This window comes from Staurois parvus, unplaced genomic scaffold (assembly GCF_062004578.1).
Source record: "Staurois parvus isolate SC_StPar_1 unplaced genomic scaffold, SC_StPar_1.0 ptg000905l, whole genome shotgun sequence".
Classification (NCBI taxonomy): domain Eukaryota; kingdom Metazoa; phylum Chordata; class Amphibia; order Anura; family Ranidae; genus Staurois; species Staurois parvus.
In genome coordinates this window covers 159,527-182,557 of record NW_028318701.1, presented here as the reverse complement: position 1 = coordinate 182,557, position 23,031 = coordinate 159,527, and the positions used below count along the sequence as shown (strand labels likewise).

The 23,031-nt window shown below is 47.5% G+C and overlaps 1 protein-coding gene across 1 annotated transcript; it reads right to left on the bottom strand.

The window, feature by feature from the left end:
• Nucleotides 1-210: 210 nt before the first annotated feature.
• Nucleotides 211-1,584, bottom strand: LOC149442166 (beta-1,4-galactosyltransferase galt-1-like). Its single transcript, XM_089656435.1, has one exon. The coding sequence runs from the start codon at nt 1,571-1,573 to the stop codon at nt 308-310; it is 1,266 nt and encodes a 421-aa protein (XP_089512561.1). The 5' UTR covers nt 1,574-1,584; the 3' UTR covers nt 211-307.
• Nucleotides 1,585-23,031: the final 21,447 nt, after the last annotated feature.

Here is a 23,031-nt window from a genome sequence, read left to right as displayed (position 1 = left end):
CCCAAACTCAAAAAAGCCTATGAAAAAGGTACCAGGGGCATCTCATTGGGCCCCCTACTGACCCCGGCCCCTAGGGCAATGCCCGAGTTTCCAAATGGTCAGTCTGCCCCTGATGCCCGGTGATGTTGGGCAAAGACTTAACAAACAGACGATTCATTTACATAAAATATGTCCATACATAAAAAAATATTTATTTATTCCACCCAAGTAATTGGCAGAGATTTCTTGGCATTGACCTCTCTCCACCAGATAATTGGCTCAGTATTCTGCTTCGACAATGTTCCAGATTATGTATGTAGGAGAAGAGTTACCGGAAAGGGAAGAGTTTCTGAATCACTGTATTCACATTGGGCACTAAGGACAGATTGTATTTCTGCAGTATGCCATCCCAAATCCGGCCTTCTCTGGTGACCTCCTTCCTCTGAACATTTTTACAGTGGAAAGTCACGGCCACATTGTTTGGCACATCGGTAGATTTTCCTACATGTTTCGGAACATAATGGATGGAGGTCTCAAACACTTTCCTGGGATTTACAATCATTTTACGAGGATTATACATTTTCTGGTTAATAGGATTTGGGAAGCTATGGTGGAGAATATTGACCCCCGGAACATGAGACCAAAGGTCGAATGTAAAGCTGCTGTTTGATCTGGAGAAGAGGTGAGTTTCACTGCGGAAGACACTTGTGTCCGGGAACTGTTTCTGGAGACTCTCCATCAGTGATGACCAGTCCCGGTCCGTGACTGGAAGGATAATTTCATCAATGTCATTGAGGAGAACAAACTTACTTTTGTACATGTTCCTGTATAGACAATCATTTAAGGTTGTAATCTGCCCAAAATAACCAATTTCTGTGGCGAGTTCTGGGGTGTATTTCCACTTTTTCGATGTTTGAAGATGTTGGTCTATTGGCCATGGCACCACCTCTAGAGTTCCTTCATCAATGTAATGACGCAACACCTTATCTACATCCTGGGAACAGCTGGTGTTATAGATAATGACTCTTGAGGCCCCCAGAATCTTGTACATCTCAATACTCTGGACCATCTGGAGGACATTGTTGTAGTTTCCATACAAAGTAGAGATACAGACGGTGAAATTGGAGGAGATTGTCTGTGGTGGTGGACGGTTTCTGACTTTAAAAAGGAGGTTGTGTCTCTTGTTTGTGGAAATTGTGGGAGAGAAAGACATATAAGTGTAATCACACCAAGAAGGTTCCGCACACAAGAGATCCGCCATTCCATACGGGAACCCAAATCTGTCTCTATGAAAAGCTATTTCTGCCCTGACAAAGATGTTCTGATTGGAGGAACAATGGAAGATACAGTAGAGTTCCTTCACAGATACATGGAGGATGGAGATGACCCGGACTGATTGGCCAAGTCTAGGATCATAATACGGAGAGATGATAAACGTTCGATTATCCAGAGCGGTAATGGTGTCAGTGGCAATGGGAAGTTCCTGAGATCTCATCTTCTGATATGTGAGATCTACATGGTAGGAGAAATAAAAGACCACGACACACGCAAACATGAACATGGGGCAGAGCATGTATCTTAAACACAACCGCATCCTGGTCCCATCAGGAGGTCACAGCTGTATGAAGACAAAAGAAAGTACAGAAGAGTCAAATATGTCCAGCGGAGTGTATCTTTATCTAACACATATACCATAGTGCTGTACAGAGGACACTGAGCCAGTCACATCAGTTTGTACCAGAGGAGCTTACGCTCTAATGTCCCCTTCCCCACAGTCACATCAGTCTCTGTACCAGAGGAATCTTCCCTCTTACAACAAATTTCTCACCTATATTAAAACCCCAAAATCTCCCCCATATCAGTGCAAATTATATACGCAAATTGCAAAAAAACTGAAAAAAAAAGTCCAGTGTCTTGGTAGTCAATAAAAAGTGTAGAACTTGAAATTTTTCTTGAAATGTTGATTGTGTCCAATAACTTTTATGAGAAACCTCAAAGATAAAGAAGCTCAAAATAGTGCATTAACATAACACAAACAGGAAAAGAAAGAAGAAAAAAAAAAAATATATATATACTGTATATATCTCAGTATATATATAAATACACATACATGCACACACATATGTATATCAAAAAGAATGTGCAACACTAAGTGAGACAAAAGACAGTGAAACATTCCAGAAAAAAATATCACTCGTGCTGAAAAAATATAAATAATCCTGAAGTGATCCACTCAGTGAGAGTCCTATCCACACGTGACACTTCTAGTGAGTAAGGCAAGTCTACCCTTACCAACAGCAGGAAAAACCACGCCTTTATCATACACCTTGTAGAGATCCTCCAAAGGAACTTTCTCCTCCTCTCCTCTTTGTTACTAGAGTAATACTGTGATACCGTCCTCAATCACAAGCCTTGATCCCAGATTTACCAGGCTCCAATGTACTGGGAATTAACCATGATGTCACTCCGTATATATTCAAGAAAACACCATTTAATAAATCTGCTTACATTAAAGTTGGTTAAAATAGTGGTTTGGAACAAAACCCCACTTTCTGGGGATTACCAGGCAGTCCACACACGAGGTGTACAGCGATTCCCCCAACAAAGATGGCCGCCGTGACACTTCCAGTTCCTGCTCCTTGCGTTTGACGTCACTTCCTCTTGACGCGTTTCGTCATATCCTGGACTTGGTCATAAGAGACTTATGAAGTCTTGACATGAACAAAGACTTCTCTTATGACTAAGTCCAGGATATGACGAAACGCGTCAAGAGGAAGTGACGTCAAACGCAAGGAGCAGGAACCGGAAGTGTCACATATTTTTTTTATTTTTTTCTGGAATGTTTCACTGTGTTTTGTCTCACTTAGTGTTGCACATTCTTTTTGATATACATATGTGTGTGCATGTCTGTGTATTTATATATATACTGAGATATATATATATATTTTTTCTTTCTTTCTTTTCCTGTTTGTGTTATGTTAATGCACTATTTTGAGTTTCTTTATCTTTGAGGTTTCTCATAAACGTTATTGGACACAATCAACATTTCAAGAAAAATTTCAAGTTCTACACTTTTTATTGACTACCAAGACACTGGACTTTAAAAATAATTTTTTTTTTTTTTTTTTCAGTTTTTTTGCAATTTGCGTATATAATTTGCACTGATATGGGGGAGATTTTGGGGTTTTAATATAGGTGAGAAATTTGTTGTAAGAGGGAAGATTCTTTTTTGGATTAAAATATTTGATTTTAAACTTTCAGGGGTGAAAGTTTTTTTCTGATTAGGAATTAAAGTAGGTTTAGGGTTTCTTTTGGTTTGATATCATATTCACATTGTATTTATCTGTACCAGAGGAGCTTACACTCTAATGTCCCCTCCCCCGCAGTCCCATCAGTCTCTGTACCAGAGGAGCTTACGCTCTAATGTCCCCTCCCCCACAGTCCCATCAGTCTCTGCACCAGAGGAGCTTACACTCTAATGTCCCCTCCCCCTACAGTCCCATCAGTCTCTGCACCAGAGGAGCTTACACTCTAATGTCCCCTCCCCCACAGTCCCATCAGTCTCTGTACCAGAGGAGCTTACACTCTAATGTCCCCTCCCCCGCAGTCCCATCAGTCTCTGTACCAGAGGAGCTGATGCTCTAATGTCCCCTCCCCCACAGTCCCATCAGTCTCTGTACCAGAGGAGCTTACACTCTAATGTCCCCTCCCCCACTGTCCCATCAGTCTGTGCACCAGAGGAGCTTACACTGTAATGTCCCCTCCCCCACAGTCCCATCACCAATGTTGGGGGTTATTATTGCCTCCACTGACACCAATGTTGGGGGTTATTATTGCCTCCACTGACACCAATGTTGGGGGTTATTATTGCCTCCATTGACACCAGTGTTGGGGGTTATTATTGCCTCCACTGACACCAGTGTTGGGGGTTATTATTGCCTCCACTGACACCAGTCTTGGGGGTTATTATTGCCTCCACTGACACCAATGTTGGGGGTTATTATTGCCTCCACTGACACCAGTGTTGGGGGTTATTATTGCCTCCACTGACACCAATGTTGGGGGTTATTATTGCCTCCACTGACACCAGTGTTGGGGGTTATTATTGCCTCCACTGACACCAGTGTTGGGGGTTATTATTGCCTCCACTGACACCAGTGTTGGGGGTTATTATTGCCTCCACTGACACCAATGTTGGGGTTATTATTGCCTCCACTGACACCAGTGTTGGGGGTTATTATTGCCCCCACTGACACCAGTGTTGGGGGTTATTATTGCCTCCACTGACACCAGTGTTGGGGGTTATTATTGCCTCCACTGACACCAGTGTTGGGGGTTATTATTGCCTCCACTGACACCAGTCTTGGGGGTTATTATTGCCTCCACTGACACCGATGTTGGGGGTTATTATCACAGCCACCATGGGGAAATGAATCTAGAGGTCCATAGGAAAGCTGATGAAGACTGCGTCTGTGAGGAACACCATGGACATTGTGTGTATGGGACCTGTTCAGAGCAGATAAAGAGAGGGGGAGGGGTTTCATCTCAGGGTTCTGAATCGTTCAGGTCTTATCATTTTGGAAAACTGAAAGGGCCCCCAAATCGGACCTTCTGTTTATTTAGGCCTCTGAAGAGATAATCTGGGGGTCTGGGGGTTCTTGCTAACAGGCTGGGTCTGAGGGTTCTTGGTGACAGGGTGGGTCTGGGGGTTCTTGGTGACAGGGTGACTCTGGGGGTTCTTGGTAACAGGGCGAGTCTGGGGGTTCTTGGTAATAGTGTGAGTCTGGGGGTTCTTGGTAACAGGGCTAGCCTGGGGGTTCTTGGTGACAAGGTGGTCTTGGGGTCTTTGATAACAGGGTGAGTCTGGGGGTTCTTTCTGACAAGGTGGGTCTGGGGGTTCTTAGTAACAGGGCAAGTCTGGGGGTTCTTGGTAACAGGGTGAGTGTGGGGGTTCTTGGTGACAAGGTGGGTCTGGGGGTTCTTGGTGACAAGGTGCATCTGGGGTTCTTGGCAACAGCGTGAGTGTGGGGGTTCTTGGTGACAAGGTGGGTCTGGGGGTTCTTGGTGACAAGGTGCATCTGGGGATTCTTGGTAAAAGGGCGGGTCTGGGGGTTCTTTGGTGACAGGATGGCTCTGGGGGTTCTTGGTGACAGGGTGGGTCTAGTTGTTCTTGGTAACAGGGTGAGTCTGGGGATCCTTGGTAACATCATGTGTCTGGGGGTTCTTGGTAACAGGATTAGTCTGGGGGCTCTTGTTGACAAGGTGAGTCTTGGGGTCCTTGGTAACAGCGTAAGTCTGGGGGTTCTTGGTAACAGGATGGATCTGGGGGTTCTTGGTAACAGGGCGAGTCTGGGGGTCCTTGGAAACAGGGTGAGTCTAGGGGTTCTTTGTGACAGGGTGGGTCTGGGGGTTCTTGGTAACAGGGCGAGTCTGGGGGTTCTTTGTAAAAGGGTGAGTCTAGGGGTTCTTGGTAACAGGGTGAGCGTGGCGGTTCTTGGTGACAGGGTGGGGCTGGGTGTTCTTGGTGACAGGGCGAATCTGGGGGTTCTTGGTGACTGGGTGGGGCTGGGGGTTCTTGGTGACAGGGCAAGTCTGGGGGTTCTTGGTGACAGGGTGGGTCTGGGGTTCTTGGTGACAGGATGGGTCTGGGGGTTCTTGGTGACAGGATGGGTCTGGGGGTTCTTGGTGACAGGGCGAGTATGGGAGTTCTTGGTGACAGGATGGGTCTGGGGGTTCTTGGTGACAGGGTGGATCTGGGGGTTCTTGGTGACAGGGTGGGTCTGGGGGTTCTTGGTGACAGGGTGGATCTGGGGGTTCTTGGTGACAAGGTGGATCTGGGGGTTCTTGGTGACAGGGTGGATCTGGGGGTTCTTGGTGACAGGGTGGGTCTGGGGGTTCTTGGTGACAGGGTGGGTCTGGGGGTTCTTGGTAACAGGGCTAGCTTGGGGGTTCTTGGTGACAAGGTGGGTCTTGGGGTCTTTGGTAACAGGGTGAGTCTGGGGGTTCTTTCTGACAAGGTGGGTCTGGGGGTTCTTAGTAACAGGGCAAGTCTGAGGGTTCTTGGTAACAGGGTGAGTGTGGGGGTTCTTGATGACAAGATGGGTCTGGGGGTTCTTGGTGACAAGGTGCATCTGGGGGTTCTTGGTAACAGGGTGAGTGTGGGGGTTCTTGGTGACAAGGTGGGTCTGGGGGTTCTTGGTGACAAGGTGGGTCTGGGGGTTCTTGGTGACAAGGTGCATCTGAGGGTTCTTGGTTACAGCTTGAGTCTGGGGGTTCTTGGTAAAAGGGCGGGTCTAGGGGTTCTTGGTAACAGGGTGAGCGTGGGGGTTCTTGGTGACAGGGTGGGGCTGGGTGTTCTTGGTGACAGGGCGAGTCTGGGGGTTCTTGGTGACAGGCTGGGTCTGGGGGTTCTTGGGGACAGGGCGAGGAGTCTGGGGGTTCTTGGTGACAGGATGGGTCTTGGGGTTCTTGGTGACAGGGTGGGTCTGGGGGTTCTTGGTGACAGGATGGGTCTGGGGGTTCTTGGTGACAGGGCGAGCCTGGGGGTTCTTGGTGACAGGCTGGGTCTGGGGGTTCTTGGTGACAGGGCGAGGAGTCTGGGGGTTCTTGGTGACAGGATGGGTCTTGGGGTTCTTGGTGACAGGGTGGGTCTGGGGGTTCCTGGTGACAAGGTGGGTCTGGGGGTTCTTGGTGACAGGGTGGGTCTGGGGGTTCCTGGTGACAAGGTGGGTCTGGGGGTTCTTGGTGACAAGGTGGGTCTGGGGGTTCTTGGTGACAAGGTGGGTCTGGGGGTTCTTGGTGACAAGGTGGGTCTGGGGTTCTTGGTGACAAGGTGGGTCCGGGGGTTCTTGGTGACAAGGTGGGTCTGGGGATTCTTGGTGACAAGGTGGGTCTGGGGGTTCTTGGTGACAAGGTGGGTCTGGGGGCTCTTGGTGACAGGGTGAAGAGACACTTGAAGGACCCTCTTTGGTGGCCATGTTGGGTCTGGGGTACCATTTCATTGGAGAAAAAAGTGGAGTGGAACCCGGGAGAAGTTCTAGTCAGCGAGGTCACCATTAGAAATCACGGGACCCCATAGAGCTGCCTGACAGGATTAGCACCCCCCCCCACTCCAGCAATGAATCGGGGGCGGGGACAGAGATGGGACTATTTATTCGATGTCAGGGTCAGGCGGAGTAATCGTCCACACTGATCATGAAATCAAAGTCCTGTACCCCCCCCCATGGATATAGAGGAGGCTGCACCACCACTCATGTGGGACCCCTGCCTGCCCCCCAAAATCCACTGACAGCCCCCCTTAGACACGTGCGCCACGTCATGAATGGAAATTCGGATATTTTCCTGATTCGGAGATTCAAATTTATCCCAATGTTCAGATCACAATGTAAACATAGGACATTGGACGACGATTCCTACTCACACTGCTTTATAGAATAGAACAGAGCAGAAAATAAGAGAATAGACCAGAAGGAAATAGAATAACACAGAATAGAAAGGAATAGACTAGGATAACATAGAACAGAATATAGCAGAATAGAAAAGAATAGAATACAAAAAGTTGAATATATTGGAATAGAATAGAATAAAATAGAATGAATATAGCCGCCTTCTGAAATTCAAATTTCAAAAATTGTACTTCAAAATTAGAATAAATCTAAATTTCAAATTTCGAAAGACAGCTATATTCCTTCTATTTCATTCTATTCTATTCTATTTCATTTTTTTCTTTTCTATTCTATTTCTTTATTTACTTTTCTATTATTTTCTGCTTTATTCTTTTCTATTTGATTCTATTCTGTTCTAATCTTTTATATTCTATTTTATTCTGTTCTGTTATTTTCTGTTCTGTTTTTTTTCTATTCTATTCCTTTTTTTCTATTATTTTATTTAATTTGATTTATTCTATTTTATTTTATTCTATTATTTTATATTCTATTCTTTTCTGTTTTATTCTATTTTATTCTGTTCTATTATTTTATATTCTGTTGTTTTTTTCTATTCTATTACTTTATTTTCTTCTATTTTATTATGCTCTGTTTGTTTGTTTTATTCTATTCTTTTTTCTATTCTATTCTATTCTATTACTTTATTTTCTTTTGTATTCTATTCTATTTTATTCTATTCTTTTCTATTCTATTTGATTCTGTTCTCCTTTTATGGGCATCTTCTCGTATGGGCGTCTCCTTGTATGGGCCTCCCCTTGTATGTAGGTCCCCTTGTATGGGTGTCTCTTCGTATTTTATTCTATTTTTTTCTGTTCTTTTTGACTCTGTTCTCCTCTTATGGGTGTCTCTTCATATGGGTGTACCCTCATATGGGCGTCCACTCGTATGGGCGTCCCCTTGTGTGGGTATACCCTCATATGGGCATCCACTCGTATGGGCGTCCCCTTGTATGGATGTACCCTCATATGGGCGTCCCCTTGTATGGGTGTCCTCTCGTATGGGTGTCCCCTTGTGTGGGTGTACCCTCATATGGGCGTCCTCTCGTATGGGCGTCCCCTCGTATGGATGTACCCTCATATGGGCGTACCCTTGTATGGGCGTCCTCTCCTATGGGTGTCCCCTTGTGTGGGTGTACCCTCATATGGGCGTACCCTTGTATGGGCGTCCTCTTGTTTGGGCGTCCTGTCATATGGATGTACCCTCATATGGGCGTCCCCTCGTATGGGCGTCCCCTCGTATGGGCGTCCACTCGTATGGGCGTCCCCTTGTGTGGGTGTCCCCACATATGGGCATCCCCTCATATGAGCATCTCCCTTTACTGGTTCATGCCAGGAACCCGGGGCACGCTGTAATGGGGAGAACCCAGGAGAACCAACCATGTGTGATGGATCCACAAAGTAATGGACTTTTACCAGTTAGGTTGGTTTGAACTGCTAAATACCACGCTGTATGGATTGTTGAGAAGCCCAACACCCAAGTAAAGTTGGCCGTCATTTCATTGGCTGTCATTCCATTGGTTGTCATTCCATTGGCCGTCATTCCATTGGTTGTCATTCCATTGGTTGTCATTCCATTGGCCGTCATTCCATTGGTTGTCATTCCATTGGTTGTCATTCCATTGGTTGTCATTCCATTGGCCGCCATTCCATTGATCTCCATTCCTTTGGCCGTTATTCCATTGGCTGTCATTGCATTGGCCGTCATTCCATTGATCGCCATTCCATTGGCCGTCATTCCATTGGCCATCATTCCATTGGCCGCCATTCCATTGGCCGTCATTCCATTGGCCGTCATTCCATTGGTTGTCATTCCATTGGCCGTCATTCCATTGACCATCATTCCATTGGTTTTCATTCCATTGGCCATCATTCCATTGGTCATCATTCCATTGGCCATCATTCCATTAGTCGCCATTCCTTTGGCCATCATTTCATTGGCCGCCATTCCATTGGCCGTCATTCCATTGGTCGTCATTCCATTGGCTATCAATCCATTGGTCATCGTTCCATTGGCTGCCATTCCATTGGCCGTTATTCCATTGGCAGTCATTCCATTGGTTGTCATTCCATTGGTCGTCATTCCATTGGCCGCCATTCCATTGGCCGCCATTCCATTGGTCATCATTTCATTGGCTGTCATTCCATTGGCCGCTATTCATTAGCCGTCATTCCATTGGCAGTCATTCCATTGGTTGTCTTTCCATTGGTCGTCATTCCATTGGCCGTCATTCCATTGGCCGCCATTCCATTGGTTGTCATTCCATTGGCCCTCATTCCATTGGTTGTCATTCCATTGGTCGTCAATCTATTGGCAGTCATTCTATTGGTCGTCATTCCATTGGCCGTCATTCTATTGGCCGTCATTCCATTGGTCGTCATTCCATTGGCCATCATTCCATTGGCCTATACTTGGGTAACAAGGAGTAAGTGTGGATTACAGCACTGGGAGGGGACTGGTGGTAGTTGGGAGGAGTCTTGGCTCACCCGATGGTGGTGATAGGTCTCCTGTCTGGATCATGCACCAAGAAAATCCTTGGCCCATTGTGTTTGGGCTAGGCGGGTAATCAGCCAACACCCCAAAATCCCTGTATTGGGGCCCCGGACGACTAGTAGTCATGTAGTTCCCCTTGCCAGAGGCACGGAACGTGGGCCAGAGCTCAGGGGAAGTTGTTCTTGCAGCCCCCCTGGCATGGAATCTGGATTATGGGCTTGTGGGCAGGTTGAATCAGGTGCTGTCCCGGCTGATCGATCGCTAACCCTCACCCTACTCTCTCTTCTGTCGTTTTGCCCCAATCGTTGGTTTTTCTTTCATTAGAGCACCTTATGGATCCCTTTTCCTTATATCCCCCCCCAAATGTTTTCCGATTTGATTCGGCCCCATCTTGCTCCCTCTAACTGCAATCCATAGGCTGACAACAGCTTAAAGCTGCTCACCTGTTTCCACGCTGTCTTCTCGGCTGGCCGGACGGGTTGGAGGAATCAATCCTTCGTTAGGTTGGGAGACTCTACGGCATTTCCTTCAACAAGGAAGTAGAGCCTCGTTTATTCGGGTGGAGAGGGAGAAACACGGCGATGGAAGATGAGTTCGACCGATCCCATCCACCTCTGTGCACCGAGGAGCGATGACAGAACACACAAACACACCGCGGTCTACTGACACCACATTCACCTTGCGTATGTCGGAGAATTCCTGACAGCCCTGAAAATCCCCGTAATGTTTGTAATGTGTGTGAAATGTCGGGTTCTATTTGTAACGTTCTCCAACATCCCATTCCAAAAAACGTCTGAAGAACGTTGGGCCAGAAGACTTCAAGAACATTTGGTCCATAAAGAAAATAGTCTACCGCTATAGGCCAGCCAGTTTCAACCAGGGTTCCGTGAAACTCTAAGGTTCCTCAAGAGGTTGCTAGGGGTTCCTGAAGCTGTGGCTGATTGACCTCCCACGTAACGGTGCCTGCATAGTTCCAGGGCCAACACTGCTTTGGCAGATTTGGCGACATTGGCTTTATTTTTTTTTTCTCCAGTTGTCCGTGCTGGTGCCATTCCAACCACTATAGACCAACCATTCTCAACAAGGTTTCCATAGAACTCTAAGGTTCCTCAAGAGGTTGCTAGGGGTTCCTGAAGCTGTGGCTGATTGACCTCCCATGTAATGGAGCCTGCATAGTTCCGGGGCCAACACATCTTCAGGCAGAATTGGCGGCAATGGTCTTTTTTTTTAGATGTGTGTGCTGGTACCATTCCAACCACTATAGACCAGCCATTCTCAACCAGGGTTCCATGGAACTCTAAGGTTCCTCAAGAGGTTGCTAGGGGTTCCTGAAGCTGTGGCTGATTGACCTCCCATGTAACAGTGCCTGCATAGTTCTGGGGCCAACACCTCATCAGGCAGAATTGGTGGCAATTATCTTTTTTTTTTTTAGTTGTCTGTGTTGGTGCCACTCCAACCACTATAGGCCAGCTAGTCTCAGCCAGGGTTCCATAGAACTCTAAGGTTCCTCAAGAGGTTGCTAGGGGTTCCTGAAGCTGTGGCTGATTGACCTCCCATGTAACAGTGCCTGCATAGTTCCGGGGCCAACACCGCTTCGGCAGAATCGGCGGCAATGATCTGTTTTTTTCAGCTGTCTGTGCTGGTGCCATTCCAACCACCTCTGTAGGAGTTGCCTTCTTCCTATGGACCACCAACGTAAGGACTACTTTCCCCATTCTCCAGACAAATTGGTATTAGTAAGGGTTCCACAGGCCCAGAAAAGTATTTTAGAAGTTCCGGCATGGTGAACAAAGGTTGGGAATTATTGGACAAGAAAGGGAAATATTACGAGGGAGACCTCAGCTAAGTGTATGGAGATGCTCTCCACCACCATGTACCTGATAAACAGAATGGATGCTGATGTGACGCTCTCCTGGTGACAGGTTCTATGTGATGAGACATCAGGGGTCCAAACGGGGCTTCCAGATACTGATAAGCCCCCCCCAGCTGCAGACCACTACAGCCACCAGCCAGAGTTTTGAGGAAGAGACCCTTGTCTTCACAGACTGGCAATTCTTCCCCCCCCCCAATGTTGAGGACATGTGGCCTGGTATGGTACAGGATGGGAGGGGATGCGCGCTCCTTACCGTATGAATTCTTAAGGGGACCCTATGATTTGTTTGTGTGTGGGGTCCCCCTAAAGATTCATAGCAGATCTGAAGAGTCTGGTAAGGATTTCCTGGGGGGAAACATTTTTTGCATTGGGGCCCCCTAAAATCCATACCAGACTCAAATTTGTTTTTCATTCTTGTTGCTAAATGAAATTTTACTGCTGGGTTCTTGTTGCCGAATGACAGTTCACTGCCAGCTTCTCTGGAAAATGACATTTCACTGCCAGATTGTTGACAAATGACAGTTCACTGCCAGCTTCTCTGGAAAATTACATTTCACTGCCAGCTTCTCTGGAAAATGGCATTTCACTGCCAGCTTCTCTGGAAAATGTCATTTCACTGCCAGATTGTTGACAAATGACAGTTCACTGCCAGCTTCTCTGGAAAATGACAGTTCACTGCCAGCTTCTCTGGAAAATGTCAGTTCACTGCCAGCTTTTTAGCAAATTACATTTAACTGCCAGCTTCTCTGGAAAATGACAGTTCACTGCGAGTTTCTTGGTAAATAAGATATCACTGCCAGCTTGTTGACAAATGACAGTTCACTGCCAGCTTCTTGGTAAATGACAGTTCAATGCCAGATTTTTTGGTAAATGACATTTCACTGCCTGCTTCTCTGTAAAATGACATTTCACTGCCAGCTTCTCTGGAAAATGACATTTCACTGCCAGCTTGTTGACAAATGACATTTCACTGTCAGCTTGTTGACAAATGACATTTCACTGCCTGCTTCTCTGGAAAATGACATTTCACTGCCAGCTTTTTGACAAATGACAGTTCAATGCCACCTTCTCTGGAAAATGTCAGTTCACTGCCAGCTTCTTAGCAAATGACATTTAACTTCCAGCTTCTCTGGAAAATGACATTTCACTGCCAGCTTCTCTGGAAAATGACATTTCACTGCCAGCTTTTTGGTAAATGACATTTCACTGCCAGCTTTTTGGTAAATTTCATTTCACTGCCTGCTTCTCTGGAAAATGACATTTCACTGCGAGCTTGTTGACAAATGACATTTCACTGCCAGCTTCTCTGGAAAATGACATTTCACTGCCAGCTTGTTGACAAATGACAGGTCACTGCCAGCTTCTCTGGAAAATGACATTTAACTGCCACCTTTTTTGGTAAATGACATTTCACTGCCTGCTTCTCTGGAAAATGACATTTCACTGCCAGCTTGTTGACAAATGACATTTCACTGCCTGCTTCTCTGGAAAATGATATTTCACTGCCTGCTTCTCTGGAAAATGACATTTCAATGCCTGCTTCTCTGGAAAATGACATTTCACTGCCAGCTTGTTGACAAATGACAGTTCATTGCCACTTTCTCTGGAAAAATGTCAGTTCACTGCCAGCTTCTTAGCAAATGACATTTAACTGCCAGCTTCTGTGGAAAATGACATTTCACTGCCAGTTTTTTGGTAAATGACATTTCACTGCCTGCTTCTCTGGAAAATGACATTTCACTGGCAGCTTCTTAGCAAATGACATTTAACTGCCAGCTTCTCTGGAAAATGACAGTTCACTGCGAGTTTCTTGGTAAATAAGATATCACTGCCAGCTTGTTGACAAATGACAGTTCACTGCCAGCTTCTTGGTAAATTACATTTTACTGCCGGCTTCACTGGCAAATGATATTTCACTACCAGATTCCCTAGCAAATGTTCTTCGGGTTCCCCTCTAAAATCCATACCAGACTCACAGGGTCTGGTGTGTATTATTTGGGGGACTCTACACAATTTGTTTTTTCATTCTTGCTGTAGAAAATAAAATAAAATATCAGCAAATGACATTTTACTGCCAGCTTCTTGGAAAAAGAAAGTTTACTGCCAGCTTCTCTGGTAAATGACAGTTCACTGCCAGCTTTTTGCCAAATGATAGTTCACTACCAGCTTCTGTGGCAAATGACAGTTCACTGCCAGCTTCTCTGATAAATGACAGTTCACTGCCAGCTTCTTGCCAAATGACAGTTCACTTCCAGCCTGTCTGGCTACTGACATTTCACTGCCAGCTTCTCCGAAAAATGACAGTTCACTGCCAGCTTGTTGGTAAATGACATTTCACAGCCAGCTTCTCTGGAAAATTACAGTTCACTGCCAGCTTCTTGGTAAATGACAGTTCACTGCTAGCTTCTTGGTAAATGACATTTCACTGCCAGCTTCTCTGGTAAATGACAGTTCACTGCCAGCTTCTTGGTAAATGACATTTCACTACCAGCTTCTGTGGCAAATGACAGTTCACTGCCAGCTTCTTGCCAAATGACAGTTCACTTACAGCTTGTCTGGAAAATGACAGTTCACTGCCAACTTTTTGGTAAATTACATTTTATTGCCAGCTTCTTGGTAAATGACAGTTCACTGCCAGCTTCTTGGTAAATGACATTTCACTGCCAGCTTCTGTGGCAAATGACAGTTTACTGCCAGCTTTTTGGTAAATGATAGTTCACTGCCAGCTTCTTGGTAAATGATAGTTCACTGCCAGCTTCTTGGAACATGACATTTCACTGCCAGCTTCTTGGAAAATGACAGTTCACTGCCAGCTTCTCTTGTAAATTAAATTTCACTGCCACTTCTTGGTAAATGACATTTCACTGCCAGCTTCTTGGTAAATGACAGCTCACTGCCAGCTTCTGTGGCAAATGACAGTTCACTGCCAGCTTCTTGGTAAATGACAGTTCACTGCCAGCTTCTTGGAAAATGACAGTTCACTTCCAGCTTCTTGGAAAATGACAGTTCACTGCCACTTCTTGGTAAATGACAGTTCATTGCCAGCTTCTGTGGCAAATGACAGTTCATTGCCAACTTCTCTGGAAAATGACAGTTCACTCCCAGCTTAAAAAAAAAGCACACAGCCCTCTCCAAGGCCCCCTACACTACATAGCAGACTTGGGGGGGAGGGGGGTTCTGTGTGCTTTTTTTTTGTTTAATAAAGAAGCTGTCAGTGAAATGTCATTTGCTGCCAGTTTCAGACACAGTAGATGTCAGAGCTGCTGCAGCACTTTCTGTCCATCAGGACGATCGAACCAAACCCGGGGCGGCTCTATACTCGTCCCTAGTCGGGGTTTCCTTGTCACTTGTGGGCGGTGGCAGACTGGGTGTTGGTGGACGTTTTTCTGCGGGACGATCGGAACAAAATTGTCATGTCGGTAAAAGACGTGACAAGGACCTCATCATCTCTCTCACGCCTCCCGTCTGTGGCCCCTCTGACACCCGGTCCAGGATCAGCTGAGCCGCCATGAGCTCAGCCAACCGTACCGTGAAGAATGGAGGCCGGCCTCACATATCTGACACGCATTCCCAATGTTTCGGCTACAAGTCGTCCCGACATTCTGGAAGAACTCGATTCCTTGGTCACAGCCAACGCTCTGCTTCACAAAGATCCGCCTACATCCAAGGGCCCGAACCTTGAGGGAGTTCTGGGTTCAGTCCAAGGTCGGCCACTTCCATGGAGGACCTACCAATGGCGGAAATTAAAACACAATAAATAATGACGCATGTGGGTGGGGCAACTGTGTGGGCGGGGGATGTGTGGGCGGGGCAACGGTGTGGGCGGGGATTTGAAGGGACCAGATGGGACAGCTTAGACTTTTCCTGTTCATTTAGTGCAGGGGTCTCAAAACTGCGGCCCGGGGCCAGATGTGGCCCTTTGCTTGCCTTTATCTAGCCCTTGGGGACTATTTCTCCATCTGACACCAATGATGGGGCATCATTCCTCTCAGGGACACCATCAAGGGGGTACTTTCTCTTCCATTGACACCATTGATGGGACTCTATTCCTCCCAGTGACACCATCAATGGGAAATGATTCCTCCCAGTGACACCATCAATGGGGTACTATTCCTCCCAGTGACACCATCAATGGGGTACTATTCCTCCCAGTGACACCATCAATGGGGTACTATCTCTTCCAGTGACACCATCAATGGGGTACTATCTCTTCCAGTGACACCATCAATGGGGTACTATCTCTTCCAGTGACACCATCAATGGGGTACTATCTCTTCCAGTGACACCATCAATGGGGTACTATCTCTTCCAGTGACACCATCAATGGGGTACTATTCCTCCCAGTGACACCATCAATGGGGTACTATCTCTTCCAGTGACACCATCAATGGGGTACTATCTCTTCCAGTGACACCATCAATGGGGTACTATCTCTTCCATTTGTGGTGGTTTATGTAATAATTTATTCTAATTATGTAGGGCGATGTCCTTTCCCTTAAACCAAATATCGCAGTCCCTCCAGCCGTTAAAATATGGCAAATATTTAATGAACCAATAATTTGGACACCACTTAATAATGTACTTTGAGTCCTTGTAGTCAGTGTGATCTCGTACCAAATACACAGAAATTGCCGTATAATAAATAAATAAATACATTTATGTACAAAATGTATATATATATTAATACAAACGCAGCAGACTGGTGATAAATGTATCCTTGTACATACAACCAAAATATAATAGACTGATTCTAGACATATCAGACTGGATGTCGCTCCACTTCCTTAAACTGAACCTCTCCAAAACCGAGTTTCTTGTCTCCCCCTCCAGCCCGGACACCACCCCCCATTGACTTCTCCATCACATCCAACAACGCCACCATCAAACCCGCCCTGCAGGCCAGAGTACTTGGTGTCATTCTGGACTCCAACCTATCCTTCCAGCCCCAAGTCCAATCTTTAACAAACTCGTGCAGACTCCGCCTCCGCAACATGCAGACTCCGCCTCCGCAACATGCAGACTCCGCCTCCGCAACATCGCCAAAATCCGCACGTTCCTAACCCCAGAAACCACTAAACAGCTCATCCACTCCCTCATCATATCACGACTCGACTACTGCAACTCCCTCCTCACTGGCCTGCCTCGCCACAGGCTATCCCCGCTTCAGTCCATCCTGAATACGGCTGCCAGACTCATTCACCTTTCCAACCGCTCCATCTCCGCCACCCCCCTCTGCCAATCCCTCCACTGGCCTCCACTCAGTGTCCTCCACCCCCCTCTGCCAATCCCATCACTGGCCTCCATTCGGTGAGCTCCACCCCTCTCTGCCAATCCCTCCACTGGCCTCCACTCGGTGTCCTCCACCCTTCTCTGCCAATCCCATCACTGGCCTCCATTCGGTGTCCTCCACCCCTCTCTGCCAATCCCTCCACTGGCCTCCATTCAGTGTCCTCCACCCCCCTCTGCCAATCCCTCCACTGACCTCCATTCAGTCTCCTCCACCCCCCTCTGCCAATCCCTCCACTGGCCTCCACTCAGTGTCCTTCACCCCCCTCTGCCAATCCCTCCACTGGCCTCCACTCAGTGTCCTCCACCCCCCTCTGCCAATCCCTCCACTGACCTCCATTCAGTGTCCTCCACCCCCCTCTGCCAATCCCTCCACTGCCCTCCACTCAGTGTCCTCCACCTCCCCTGCCAATCCCTCCACTACCCTCCACCCCCCTCTGCCAATCCCTCCACTGGCCTCCACTCAGTGTCCTCCACCCCTCTCTGCCAATCCCTCCACTGACCTCCACTCAGTGTCCTCCACCCCCCCCTGCCAATCCCTCCACTGCCCTCCACCCCCCTCTGCCAATCCCTCCACTGGCCTCCACTCAGTGTCCTCCACCCCCCTCTGCCAATCCCTCCACTGCCCTCCACCCCCCTCTGCCAATCCCTCCACTGGCCTCCACTCAGTGTCCTCCACCCCTCTCTGCCAATCCTTCCACTGACCTCCACTCAGTGTCCTCCATCCCCCTCTGCCAATCCCTCCACTGGCCTCCACCCCCCTCTGCCAATCCCTCCACTGGCCTCCACTCAGTGTCCTCCACCCCCCTCTGCCAATCCCTCCACTGGCCTCCACTCAGTGTCCTCCACCCCTCTCTGCCAATCCCTCCACTGGCCTCCACTCAGTGTCCTCCACCCCCCTCTGCCAATCCCTCCACTGGCCTCCACTCAGTGTCCTCCACCCCCCTCTGCCAATCCCTCCACTGGCCTCCACTCAGTGTCCTCCACCCCTCTCTGCCAATCCCTCCACTGACCTCCACTCAGTGTCCTCCACCCCCCCCTCTGTCATTCCCTCCACTGGCCTCCACTCAGTGTCCTCCACCCCCCTCTGCCAATCCCTCCACTGGCCTCCACTCAGTGTCCTCCACTCCCCTCTGCCAATCCCTCCACTGGCCTCCACTCAGTGTCCTCCACCCCCTCTGCCAATCCCTCCACTGGCCTCCACTCAGTGTCCTCCACCCCTCTCTGCCAATCCCTCCACTGGCCTCCACTCAGTGTCCGCCACCCCCCTCTGCCAATCCCTCCACTGGCCTCCACTCAGTGTCCTCCACCCCCCTCTGCCAATCCCTCCACTGGCCTCCACTCAGTGTCCTCCACCCCCCTCTGTCATTCCCTCCACTGGCCTCCACTCAGTGTCCTCCACCCCTCTCTGCCAATCCCTCCACTGGCCTCCACTCAGTGTCCTCCACCCCTCTCTGCCAATCCCTCCACTGGCCTCCACTCAGTGTCTGCCACCCCCCTCTGCCAATCCCTCCACTGGCCTCCACTCAGTATCCTCCACCCCCCTCTGTCATTCCCTCCACTGGCCTCCACTCAGTGTCCTCCACCCCTCTCTGCCAATCCCTCCACTGGCCTCCACTCAGTGTCCTCCACCCCCCTCTGCCAATCCCTCCACTGGCCTCCACTCAGTGTCCTCCACCCCTCTCTGCCAATCCCTCCACTGGCCTCCACTCAGTGTCCTCCACCCCCCTCTGCCAATCCCTCCACTGGCTTCTGATTGCGCAACGGATCAAATTCAAAATCCTAACACTGACGTACAAAGCCGTCCACCATACTGCCCCGAACTACATCACTGACCTAATATCCAAGTACCACCCAACACGCACACTCCGCTCCTCACAAGACCTTCTCTCTAGTTCCCTGGTCTCCTCCTCCAGGACTTCTCCAGGGTGTCACCCATCCTCTGGAACTCCCTGCCCCAACCCATCAGATTATCACCTACTCTCCTCTCCTTTAGGCGCACCCTGAAAACCCATCTCTTCAGGGAAGCCTACCCCACCCCCTGCTAACTTGCCGACCTCCTCCACTCCTCCTACCACTCCATCCCCCACAGCTATCTCCTTTTGTGCCACCATCCCCTCCCTCCTAGATTGTAAGCTCCAAGGATCAGGGCCCTCGATCCCCTCATGTATTGTATTGTATTGGTATTGTTCTGTCACATGTTCTGTCCCCTCTGTAATGTACAGCGCTGAGCGAACTATGGGGGCTTTATAAATACTGTATAATAATAATAATAATAATATAATAATAATATACTAAACAACAAATATAGATAATAGTAAAGATTAAAAATTAAATTTAGTTATAAGTGATCACCTTGTGGTGCTTCAGGAAGTATTTCTATCATTCTGTGGCCATAGGAATGTCAGAACATCTTCTCTGATAAATGGCTCCATAACCAACTACAAATGATGAATTCTGCAAGATCTATAAATTCAATCTTAAATCAAATATTTTTGGCAATAATTATATATATATCTTTTTATCTATAAACACCCAATACAACGCTATCAGTCTATGAACAATATGTAATAATAGATACAATATAACTCTTACAGTCTCACCGCTCCCAGAACCTGGAGTTGAGGCTTCGCCCAATGGGATGTAGTTGGGGCCTTCAAATGGTCCTCAAGACAAGATGGCAGCTGGACTCCTTCAGAAAAATGGCCGCAAGGAGTAAGTGAGAGAGAGTGCAGTGGGTTGCAGTTTTTAGGAAGAGTGTAGGAGTGTAGAAGTTCAGAGGTTCAGAGGTTCAGAAGTTCAGAGGTTCAGAGGTTCAGAAGTTCAGAGGTTCAGAAGTTCAGAAGTTCAGAGGTTCAGAGGTTCAGAAGTTCAGAGGTTCAGAGGTTCAGAAGTTCAGAGGTTCAGAAGTTCAGAGGTTCAGAGGTTCAGAAGTTCAGAGGTTCAGAAGTTCAGAGGTTCAGAGGTTCAGAAGTTCAGAAGTTTAGTAGAAGTTTTTCAGAAGTTTGAGAAGTAGTATTAGAAGATCTCTAAGTTCTTCAGATGGGATAGATTTTGGCGTCTTCGGTTCTCATTTTGTTGATTGTTTTTTCTTTAGCTTTTTTTTTCAGCATGAGTATCCTTATGTGAGGTGTGTGGCTTTTTATACTATCTAATTCTTTTGTTTTTAAAAGACCCTCCCAACAGGCGTGTTGATTGGCCGGTCGGGAAGTGTGTGTACATATGATATGTCTCACCTGTCCACTGGGGGGCAGTCAGGGATCACAGAACAATGTGAGTAATAATGATGACTCTGCTTTGATTGGACCCAAGGTAACTTTAGGTGTTACATAGATATATGTCATCCAAATGTAGTTCATTCTTGGATCAGAACCATAGAAAGATATATGTTCATTCAGTTTCTTGATATTTAACCCCCCTGGCGGTATTCCTGAGTGTCGCTCGGGGTAAAATTTCAGTACCACAAGCGGTAACCCCCCCGAGCTACACTCGGGCTTACCATGCAGCGTTGCATAGGGATTCCCTGCAGCACTTACCTTGTCCTTCACTCCCATGCTGTGTCCCCTGCAGTGTCCCCGGCCATCTCCTCCGGCCGATGCCGGCTTCCGGCTTCTGTGTTCCGGTCCCTGTGACGTCGGGATGTACGGGCGCCGCCGGCGGCGGGAAATTTGAAAATTTAAAAAAAATTTCATTTTTTTTCAAAACGATTTCACATAGTAAAACATTGCTGTTTCAACCCATTTCACATACATTGTGTCCCGAGTGCTTTGTCCGGCGCCCTGCCTGCATTTTTACTGCCCTTTCTGCCTGGAAACTGAGAAACATCCATGGCGTCCAAAAAGCGTCCCTTTAGGTCAGACGCGGTTTTAGATCGGCTAGAGAACAGCGATAGTAAATCAGAACCACTTGCAGAATTGAGTGATAATGATTGGTGGGGGAAATTCCTCATCAGACACTGAAAACGATTCTGCGACTGAGCTCAGCGATGGGCCAACTTGGCGCTCTATTTCACATTTCAGTGTTTTTGGTTTGATTATATTATTGAATTACATTTATTATTATTATATTATTTTTTATGATTATTTATTATATTATAATTTATGATTTTGTGTTTCACATTTTATCCTCCCCGGGATGTTTACTAGACTCTTGTCCGGACAGATTTCAGGGAGTTATTCCTAAAAATTACAGCCTACAATAAAAAACGACATATTTCCATGCAGAATAATGTACCGCTTTGAGCACAGAAATCTGAAATAATCAGACCGCCAGGGAGGATAAACTGTGTGAAACATTTGATTTCTGATGGAAATATACAACTGACACCAATTCACAACATATCTTACTCTTCACCATTTCATACTTAATGTAGTGGAATGTCCCCAACTCTGCTGAGTATATTTGTGTGGAACCCTTTCTAACACCCCATTGATCATGTCTCTGTCTGCAGATATATCCAGTTCTTGGCTTCAGATGTCCCAAGTTTAACCTTTTGGTTTTAGAAAAGAAGTTCCCATGAATAGGAAACCCTCTGTGTACCTGTCCATTGTGGAGGAGTTGGGGTGTCCATTGTGTAGGAGTTGGGGTGTCCATTGTGTAGGAGTTGGGGTGTCCATTGTGTAGGAGTTGGGGTGTCCATTGTGGAGGAGTTGGGGTGTCCATTGTGTAGGAGTTGGGGTGTCTATTGTGGAGGAGTTAGGGTGTCCATTGTGGAGGAGTTGGGGTGTCCATTGTGTAGGAGTTGGGGTGTCCATTGTGTAGGAGTTGGGGTGTCCATTGTGTAGGAGTTGGGGTGTCCATTGTGGAGGAGTTAGGGTGTCCATTGTGTAGGAGTTGGGGTGTCCATTGTGGAGGAGTTGGGGTGTCAATTGTGTAGGAGTTGGGGTGTCCATTGTGGAGGAGTTGGGGTGTCAATTGTGTAGGAGTTGGGGTGTCCATTGTGTAGGAGTTGGGGTGTCCATTGTGTAGGAGTTGGGGTGTCCATTGTGTAGGAGTTTGGGTGTCCATTGTGTTGGACTTAGGGTGTCAATTGTGTAGGAGTTGGGGTGTCAATTGTGTAGGAGTTGGGGTGTCCATTGTGGAGGAGTTGGGGTGTCAATTGTGTAGGAGTTGGGGTGTCCATTGTGGAGGAGTTGGGGTGTCCATTGTGTAGGAGTTGGGGTGTCCATTGTGTAGGAGTTGGGGTGTCCATTGTGGAGGAGTTGGGGTGTCCATTGTGAAGGAGTTGGGCTGTCCATTGTGGAGGAGTTGGGGTGTCCATTGTGTAGCAGTTGGGGTGTCCATTGTGAAGGAGTTGGGGTGTCTATTGTGGAGGAGTTGGGGTGTCCATTGTGGAGGAGTTGGGGTGTCCATTGTGGAGGAGTTGGGCTGTCCATTGTGTAGGAGTTGGGATGTTCATTGTGTAGGAGTTGGGGTGTCCATTGTGGAGGAGTTGGGGTGTCCATTGTGTAGGAGTTGGGGTGTCCATTGTGGAGGAGTTGGGGTGTCCATTGTGTAGGAGTTGGGGTGTCCATTGTGTAGGAGTTGGGGTGTCCATTGGGGAGGAGTTGGGGTGTCCATTGTGTAGGAGTTGGGGTGTCCATTGTGTAGGAGTTGGGGTGTCCATTGGGGAGGAGTTGGGGTGTCCATTGTGTAGGAGTTGGGGTGAACAACCAGTTATACTTGTAACCTTCATGGATAATATATAATACAGGATATATTGTGACAGTTCCAGAAGTTTGTTTGTTCATCATATTTCCAAGGTTTTGGGTGAACCTTCAGCCAGTTAGGTTTCCGTCTCATTATTATTATTATTATTATTATTATACAGTATTTATAAAGCGCCGATAGTTGGCTCAGCGCTGTACATTACAGAGGGGGACAGAACATGTGACAGAACAATACCAATACAATGTGATACATGAGGGGATCGAGGGCCCTGATCCTGGGAGCTGACAATCTATGAGGGAGGGGCTGATC